Source organism: Apis dorsata, unplaced genomic scaffold (assembly GCF_000469605.1).
Source record: "Apis dorsata unplaced genomic scaffold, Apis dorsata 1.3 scaffold_162, whole genome shotgun sequence".
Classification (NCBI taxonomy): Eukaryota; Metazoa; Arthropoda; class Insecta; order Hymenoptera; family Apidae; genus Apis; species Apis dorsata.
The window spans coordinates 869,787-878,559 of NW_006263451.1; the positions used below are offsets into that span (position 1 = coordinate 869,787).

The 8,773-nt window shown below is 21.8% G+C and overlaps 3 protein-coding genes across 6 annotated transcripts in view; 1 reads left to right on the forward strand and 2 right to left on the reverse strand.

Annotated features, from left to right (window-relative positions):
• Positions 1 to 10: 10 nt before the first annotated feature.
• LOC102676319 (clathrin light chain) lies at positions 11 to 2,988 on the reverse strand. Of its 3 annotated transcripts, none has more exons than XM_006613762.2 (7): positions 2,761 to 2,988; positions 2,149 to 2,301; positions 1,750 to 1,836; positions 1,575 to 1,664; positions 1,316 to 1,427; positions 1,115 to 1,126; positions 11 to 222 (listed from the first exon to the last, which is right to left on the reverse strand). In XM_006613762.2, the coding sequence occupies exons 2-7, from the start codon at positions 2,294 to 2,296 to the stop codon at positions 42 to 44; spliced, it is 630 nt and encodes a 209-aa protein (XP_006613825.1). In that variant the 5' UTR covers positions 2,297 to 2,301; positions 2,761 to 2,988; the 3' UTR covers positions 11 to 41. The 3 variants fall into 3 exon arrangements, with proteins under 3 accessions (XP_006613825.1, XP_006613826.1, XP_006613828.1); XM_006613763.2 differs by having other exon boundaries at positions 2,814 to 2,953; XM_006613765.2 differs by lacking the exon at positions 1,115 to 1,126.
• Positions 2,989 to 3,866: 878 nt separating this feature from the next.
• Positions 3,867 to 6,458, reverse strand: LOC102676724 (cyclin-A2). The gene is made up of 6 exons (XM_006613766.2): positions 6,067 to 6,458; positions 5,444 to 5,914; positions 5,144 to 5,367; positions 4,840 to 5,044; positions 4,524 to 4,771; positions 3,867 to 4,451 (listed from the first exon to the last, which is right to left on the reverse strand). The coding sequence occupies exons 1-6, from the start codon at positions 6,226 to 6,228 to the stop codon at positions 4,370 to 4,372; spliced, it is 1,392 nt and encodes a 463-aa protein (XP_006613829.1). The 5' UTR covers positions 6,229 to 6,458; the 3' UTR covers positions 3,867 to 4,369.
• Positions 6,459 to 7,068: 610 nt separating this feature from the next.
• Positions 7,069 to 8,773, forward strand: part of LOC102677204 (putative uncharacterized protein DDB_G0274405) — a 7,990-nt gene continuing 6,285 nt past the window's right edge. Inside the window, exons 1-3 of one of the 2 annotated variants that reach the window (XM_006613770.2) lie at positions 7,069 to 7,204; positions 7,440 to 7,898; positions 8,418 to 8,609. In XM_006613770.2, the coding sequence (XP_006613833.2) occupies positions 7,470 to 7,898; positions 8,418 to 8,609 (621 nt within the window). In that variant the 5' untranslated portion in view covers positions 7,069 to 7,204; positions 7,440 to 7,469. The remainder of the gene's footprint in view (positions 7,205 to 7,439; positions 7,899 to 8,417; positions 8,610 to 8,773) is intronic. The other variant, XM_031509549.1, reaches the window with a different exon arrangement.

The window sequence follows — 8,773 nt, forward strand, 5'->3', positions numbered from 1 at the left end:
TATATATTTATTTTTTTTTTTATACCAAGTTGTTAATTTAATCAAAGACTGACTGGAGCTGGTGGAGTTTGTTTCAACTGCAAAATAATTGAACGCATTCGGGAAACATCTTTTGAAGTGCGGGAAGATTTGGGATTAAAATCGCAAAGTTTAGCAATACGTTCCCATTCAGTTCCTGGTTCCACTTCATCAGCTTCTGCTACAAATTGTTTTTCTGCGTTCCTAGAGATAAATCCATTATGTTATATAAACTATAACATATAAAAAAAGTGCGACGATACTCAAACATTAAATGCAGTAATAACATTGCAGTATATGTATTGAATAATTCTATTTCCGTTTCATATATATAACATATGTAGCAATGCAATGTTAAAAATTTTTTTAAGCAATTTTTATTTTAATATTATAATGACTTATAAATGATAATTATAAATGACTTTAACAATGTATACATATATGTATACTTTTACTATTTCTTTTTATATTATTTTATAAAATAGAATTTACGTTATTTCATAATTTATATAATAAAAAATAAAGATATTTTAGTATTTATTTTTATAAATATGATTTAAAAATAACTAACAAGATGAAATGTTAATATTGTCTATATATTAAAATATCAAGATCTAATTATATTTTATTGAATCATATAATTAGATAGATAGAAATTAAAAATTTTAATATAACTTATATGTTTATATTTATTTAAATATTATTAATGACTTTAATATTATTAATGATTATTAATACAATAGTTAAAACTTTAATTATTGTAATACTTATGCTCATAAATATAATGATATAAATAAAATATTATGATAGTTTAATACATATTTTTTTAATTATTTTTAATAGAAATAAATGAAAATATTCTAATGGAAATAAATACATGACTTTTGTATAATATGATTAGAAACATTGAAATTTCAAGTATAATTGCATCAAGCACATAATATACAAATTGTTATATAAAAAAGCGATTGTTACTAACATATGGAAATATTTAATTTCTAATATTCTGCAAATTGCCTTATAAGCTGCTTAAGCAAGCTATATTATACAGCAATGCAATGCAATTATACATGCAAAGAAATATAGTGTAACTTACTTGGCTGATTCCCTAAGAAGCAGAATGAAAATAATATAATTGTATGTAGTACATATTTTAAATAAAATATTTATAATTTTATACAGAATAAAACTCTTTTAATTGCATCTACAAATATGCGATTAAAAGTTATAATTTTAAAAAACATTAAAAAATGTTATATAAAATAAAACTGAATAGTGTAGCAATTTTAAATATTACCTGTTCGTAGTTTTTGTTTTACTAATTGCTTCTGCATGATGTTTATACCATTCTTCCAATTCTTTTCTTGCAGCTTCTCTCCATTCTTCTTTTTTCTTTTCTTCTTCTGCATCTAAGTGTATTGCATATAATAATACTGTGTAAATATTTTGAAATACATATCAATTTATTATTATATAACTTTATTATTACATATAAATTAACATTTTTTGTGTATCTTTATAATATAAATATTAAATATATTATAAAGATCTTTTACCTTTTTCTTCTAATCTAGCTTTTTGTTCTTCTCTCCATTTTCGTATTTTCTCAGGTTCTTCTTTTATTGGGAGAGGCTTGGATACAGTTTCTAGAAATAATTTTTTTTTAAATCTATATATAATGTTTCATAATAAGGCAGATGATTTAAAATAAGATAATACAATATAATTTACCTATTATTGAAGATGCTTGTGTTTCAGGAAGTTGTCCAATAGCATCTATTATCTCAAAACTGCCTTCAGCATCACCACCTGGACCAACTTAAATTTCCAAAATTTCATATTATTAAAATTTATATTTAAATTATAAAATTTTTAAATAAAAATGTAATCTTAATTTATGATTTATAATTACATATTATTATATGAGAATAAGAATCATTTATTAATTTTGATATATTCATAGTACTATTAGTAATATAAACAAAATTTTTGAAACCAAGCAACATAAAAGATTACAATTTTTTTTCCCTATCTTCAAAAAAAATAATAACTATTATTATTTATATAAATTGAATATTATAATTTTATATAAATATTAAAAAATAATATGATTAATATAATTATAATTACCATCTGTATTAGGTGCTGTCGCAGGAGCAGACATAGAAACTGATGGAATTTCATTCTCTAATCCTGCCAATTGATCCTGTTCCCTTGCTACAAATTCTGCAACTGGATCTACTTCTTCATTGACAAAGTTATCACCAAATGCATCCATGATATCTAATAAAATTATCAATATGAATTGACAAAGTTTTAAACAAATTAATATTTTTATGCACAAAATATATAATAAAGAAAAACAAATTATACTATTCTGAAAATTCTGTAAAAATTCTGAATGAATTATAATTTGTTTATTCAATTTTAAAAAAAAGATAAATATATTACAATAATACAATTTTCTTTTATATTCAAACTGTAATATTAATATTTTTCAAATATTTATTTTTATTTTAATTTTACATATTTATAATTTAAATTAAAATATTATAAATGAATTTATTTATCAATCAAATAGTATAAATAAAAATAACCTAAAAATATGTATCTATTTATTTAAAATATAATTAGATTGTACAAGATATTAAAAATATTTAGATATATAATATGTAAGATGAAATACAAACATTTATTTAATAATAACAAATATTAAAAAAATATTGAATTAAAATTTTATACCTCAATAATATACGGAATGTATAACTTTTATCTTAGGAAACACCCACAACTATCTTTTCGTTAGATTTCTATATAATATCAACTGCAAATTGTCAACGTCAATACTAGTTTAGACTACGCACACATGCGCACAATTAAATGTAATGGAAAAGCAAAAGAAATCAGTATTACCAACTTTTTATAAATATTATAAAGAATATTTTCAAGAATGTTTTAATATTTGAGTATTTTGATGTATTAAAAAATATCATATACAAAATTAATAGCATATATTACTTTATTCTTAATATTAATAATAGTCTTTTACATTTTGTATTTTATATCATGTAATAGAAAATATATTTTATAAATATTCTATTATGAAATATTTATTTTAAAATTGAAAAGTATTTTAAAATCAATTAATATTATTGAACTATTATTGACTTCAGTTATAAATTTAAGGCATATTTTAAAGTACTTATTTTATTAATTTCTCATAATAATTTGAATTTATCATGTTTTTTTAAGAACACTATAAAATTATTATATATGTATTTCATTTTATTATATAATATAAATAATATAATTCAAAAATTCGATATTGCAATCGCAGAAAAATAACATTAAAAACAAATTTATATGTATATATATTTTTTAATATAAACATTATAGATAGTATATAGTGTATCAAACACTTTAATATTTTTATTTCAATATATTCTGCTCAGAGATCATGTCTAAAATTTTATATTCTTTTTAAAAAGATTAAAAAACATTAAAAAAATATTTTTTAAAAATATTTATATGAAAAATCAAATATTGAAATTAAATATTCTATATAAATCTAATTAGTTTTAAAATAAAAATTTAATATCTAAATATAAAATCTAAATATTTATAAAAAAAATTTTTTTTAAATAGCATGATCTATGAAATGTATATACAAATACTATTTTTTATAAATAAGTAAAAAAGAAAAATAAGTAAAAAAAAGCAACTAAAAAATTATTTTTAGTTAAATCATTTATAAAAATTTTATATCAATTTTATATGTATAAAAAATATGTAAATAAATAGCTATGCAAGAATTGTAAAATAGATAAATGTTGTAATTATTTTAATACATAGAAATATTTCCATCATAATGATGTATATTTTTAATACAATGTCAATAATAAATACAGTTATTATTCTTACACTTTCTATTATTTTATGACAGATCACTGGCAACAAAATTTAGGCATCATATATATAGAGCAAGTGTTCTGTTAACAATCATCTAAAAAATGCATATAAAAATACAATTCCTAAATAACATAATTTAGAGCTTCATTCGTTAATATAATGATGGAGCTCTAAAAACAGTTATTAAAATTTATCTACAACCTATAATAAGTATAGGTGGTAGTGGAATATGAAAAATAAAGCCAATATGTTTGCTTAAACTAAACATAGTGACTATATATGCAAATAGAAATTACTCGTACATTTCATTTGTGAAACAATAGCTCAGTCTTGCCCTAATCCCCTCCTTGTCTTACAAAACATGGGATTTATAGTGGGAGGTTCGTTATCTCCAAACATAAATTTTTAGATATTTTTATTTTTGTGCAATGCCTGTTGAATACTAGGCATGCTCCTCTTCATCTTCAGAAGTCAATGTGACATTATCAATACGTCGTGGTAATAATAATGCTACATGTCCATATCTAAATAAGAATATATTTGAGACTCAATAAAATATAAAAAAAAAAAATTTAAACATTAATATTTGAACTTACTTGCTGCTTTTATATTTTTCTTGTATAGCTTGTTGTCGAATATTTAATGCATTATAGAAAGTTTTATTTAAACACAAAATACATTCTTTGAGATCCTTTAAACTATATCCTGTTGATAATTCTAACTCATGTGGCCACATTTCTTCTAATAATGTATGTCGTGCAAGTGCTATTGCAGATGCAGCTAAATGACTAGGTAAGAATTGAAGATATGGATCTCCCTCAAGCATTGATAATTCACAGAGATACTATAGAATTTTTTATGAAAATTAATATATTATTTTATTATTTAAAAAAAAAAATATTATATACTTACCATTGCTAAAAATTTAATTTTTTCAGAAAGATTATTACTAATACAGAATTCCATAAGAAAGGTAAGAGGTGTTGGAACAGTTAGATCAAAAGATAGAACCCTTAATATTAAATGTTCCATACGTAACACATGTTTTTTTGGATATGTGTCATCTGTGATATATACAAATTCACCTACTTCAGGTGGATAAATTTCTTCATATTTTCTAAATTATTAAGATAATTATTTTCAATCAGTGGTTTTACTATTTTATTATATAATAACTGTAATAATAATTAATTAAATATATATTAAAAAAACTTACGCAGCAATGAACATAGCTGCTGTGCCTACAAGTTGTAATTTTGATTTTACAACACTCATGTATGATAGAAAGCGATCTATATATGAAACAGCTAAATAGAGTGTTTCAGTTTGTAATCTATATTCTTCAGCAACTTCTACAAGCCAATCCACTAATATTGACCTCATTGAATATGTTATATCAGATTGTTTTTTCATATATCCTGGTTTTGGTCTATGATGTGTCTAAAATAAAATTTTTTTAAATTATATTAATATTGATTATTTTAACTTAAAAAAAAAATTTTAAACAAATACATACTTCTGCAACACGTAAATAATTATATATGTCAGCTCTATATTCATCTACATCAAAAAAATTCATTCTCATTTCTTTAATAGATTTTCTTCTTTTTTGATGATTTTTCTTTGAGGAAGACAAATAAGAAATAGATTTTTCTAAAGACATTGGACTGCCTTGTGAAAAAGTTATTTCATTTTCCTTCTTTTGATTTATATCTTGAATTGCATTATAAAATGTTGGTAAATTTGAGACATTTATAGGATTTACTTCTAACCTTGGTTTTTCTCTTTCAAATGTAATATTTTCCTTTTCTCTCATTTCTTTCTTATCTTTTGTATCTCTAAGGGCAACAGAAGTTTCTTCTTCTAACTTATCTTCATAGATTTTAAATATAACTTCTTCCTTTTTTTCTTCATAAATTTTGAAAGCTTCAAAATGTGTAGGTATAATTGCTTTCGTTTTTTGGTATTTTTCATCCTTGTATATTTCCTACAAGAAATAAAATAAATTAATCATTAAAAAAATATAAATTTAAAATTTAAAAATTATTTTTTATGGTTATTTATTATATATAATAAAAATAACATTAAATTTTTTAATCTACAGAAACGCGGGAGAAAAAATAAAAAATGTATACATACTGATTTTGTATTACGATTACAATTATTATGAAGAACACCTAGAACTGCACGTTTCGTTGGTTGCAATGTTTGATTTTGAAGGGGCACATTAATATTTTCTTTGCCGCGACGAACATCGGAAATACGATTTTCTTGATCCTCATGTACTCGAATCGTGGCCATTATTTAGTTAAAAATTTTCTGCCAGTTTTTTATATATAAATGAATTCTTCTTTTTTTTCAAATTATTATTAATTTTTAATCACTATGCATGCCTTTTCCTTATTACAACGAAATATATTTACCACCCATACATGGCAGACAAATTTCGAAGCTCCAAGCAACTCAACAAACTTCAGTTGCCGTTTGATTTCAAACAAACGTAACTTTAACAGCTGGCGATACGTTAAAAGCGTTGCTCAAATAGACCAATGAGAAAAGAATATGTCTTACACATCGGAAATAGACCAATCAGATAGGTAATATATTAACTCATCTTCTTAAAATTATCCTTAAATATAGGTGCATATACAATAAAAATATTATTTGTTTAAAAATTATATATTTTTTAAATATAAAAATTTTTTATTTTATATTTTTTCAATAAAACTAGAAATTATTTTTAAGTATTTCATTATATAATATAATTATCTTAAATATATANTAACATATCTTTTTATTTAATTAACTTTTTTATAAATGACAATTGATTAAAAAATTAATAAGAGAAAAACATTAAAAAAATTTATTTAAATAAATAAAAAATGAAAATCATAAAAATATTATACTATATATAACAATTAAATAAATTATATTTTTATCTTTCATTCTTTTTTCTAAATTTAATAATATAAATTATAAATAATTTGTAAAAAATAAATATTAATGTTAAAATATTATGAATTACATTTAAAAAATTTTTTAAATTAAAAATAATAATAATATATAAATTTAGAATTATTTAATAGTTAAAAAAATACTTTTTATTATATAATACGATATTATATAAAGTATATAATGTATATATACATATTCTTTCTATATAATTTTTCCTTTTAATATTTAGAGTATTGAAATTATAAAGTCGTTTGTATAACTTAAAGTTTGTTGTTCATGACTATTGAGATCAAGCTTTTCGGTGCTGATTACTATTTGCAAGGTAAAAAGTTTATTTGCTTACAAGTTCGTAATGTTTTTACGATATTTGCAACAATTATTAATTCTATAATTGGTTTCAAATAAAAGTTCAATACGATAAAATTAAAAAATATATAATTTGAACATATATTCCATATTTCGCGTATGAACAGTGTATAAAGTTAAAGTTTTAACCTCATAAATAAGGCTTTGCATTTAACGAAATACTGATCGTTTACTACTTAATATCGTAAAAGTGATTTTAGAAGATTTGCATCGAAAATAACATGAGTCCGTTAAACCGAGGACCCTTGTTAGGGCCAAGAGTTCCACCTACTGGTGTGCGACCTCCACCACCTCCGAGATTTGGTGGTAGATTGCCACCTCCTGGTTTACCTCCAAGAATGCCACCACCTCCGATGAATCCAGTTTTTGGACCAATGCGACAAAGATTACCACCGCCACCGCGACCAGGTGGAGTAAATCGACCAAGTGGACCGATGCCATTATTTGGTCCACGAGTTAGAGCTATGGCTCCAATGGTTCCACCAATGGGCTTAAGAGGTGTTGGACCTAGAGGACCATTGATGAGGCCTTGGCATAGAAGAGCATTACCACCTCAAATTTTATCTCATATGAGACCAAGATTTTCTATAAGAAATGGCAATGTTAAAGGGAAAGCAATGAATAATGCAAAAAAAGTTAGTAAACTTGAAGTAAGTAATATTTTTAACTTTTTAATATTTATAAAATACAACTTGGATAATAATTCTATTGTTTTATTAGAATAATTATGTTAAATAATAATTGCATGATAATGAAAATATAATCAATAAATTTATTTATTTGATTATTTCTTTATTTAAATATAATTTATTTATATTTTAATTAATAATTATTTACCAAACAAATGATTATTATCTACTTAAATTATCTATTTTTAATTTGCTTGAATTTTTCTTTTGTATTTAAATGTATTTGTCTTTGAAATATTTAAAATAAATATATGAGTCAAATTAAAATTAGTTAATTTTTAACTTTTAAATTTTAGTTAATAACTACTATGAAATATATGGAAGAGAACTCTAATCAGATTTATTATATTTATTGACAATGAAAAATATAATTTATTAAATTATATATATATAATATCTTAGTACATGAAAACAAAATTATAAATAACAAGTTTAAAGATATTATTTAAATTCTTATAAAAAAATATTACAATCATTTAGGAATTAGAACTAAAAAAGCCATGGATGACTGATGAAATCCGAAGTGAAATACAAAAAAAAAATAAGCTGTATGCTAAAGCAAAAAAGAATAAAGATGCAAAAGAATGGGAAGAATTTAAGGATTTAAGGAATAAAGTGACAAGGATGATCAGAGATGCTAAAAATGATTATCTTGCAAAACATCCTGAACAGGTATCTTTCCATTTAATTTTTGTACATATACTTGTATATACTTTTTGTACATATGAATTTGTAGATATAAAACAAAAATATTTTATTATTAAATTTTTTACTTATACTTTTTTCTGATTATGATAATTATATAATATATTTTTCTGATTATAATAAAAAAATAT

What these genes read in the sequence shown, in the direction of transcription:
- LOC102676319 (XM_006613762.2), bottom strand. Translation starts at nt 2,296, where the DNA reads ATGGATGCATTTGGTGATAACTTTGTCAATGAAGAAGTAGATCCAGTT. An exon ending in GACAGCACCTAATACAGATG is followed by an intron (nt 1,837 to 2,148) that starts GTAATTATAATT and finishes TGGAAATTTAAG; the next exon opens with TTGGTCCAGGTGGTGATGCT. An exon ending in ACAAGCATCTTCAATAATAG is followed by an intron (nt 1,665 to 1,749) that starts GTAAATTATATT and finishes AATTATTTCTAG; the next exon opens with AAACTGTATCCAAGCCTCTC.
- LOC102676724 (XM_006613766.2), bottom strand. Translation starts at nt 6,228, where the DNA reads ATGGCCACGATTCGAGTACATGAGGATCAAGAAAATCGTATTTCCGAT. An exon ending in GTAATCGTAATACAAAATCA is followed by an intron (nt 5,915 to 6,066) that starts GTATGTATACAT and finishes TATTTCTTGTAG; the next exon opens with GAAATATACAAGGATGAAAA. An exon ending in ATTATTTACGTGTTGCAGAA is followed by an intron (nt 5,368 to 5,443) that starts GTATGTATTTGT and finishes ATTTTATTTTAG; the next exon opens with ACACATCATAGACCAAAACC.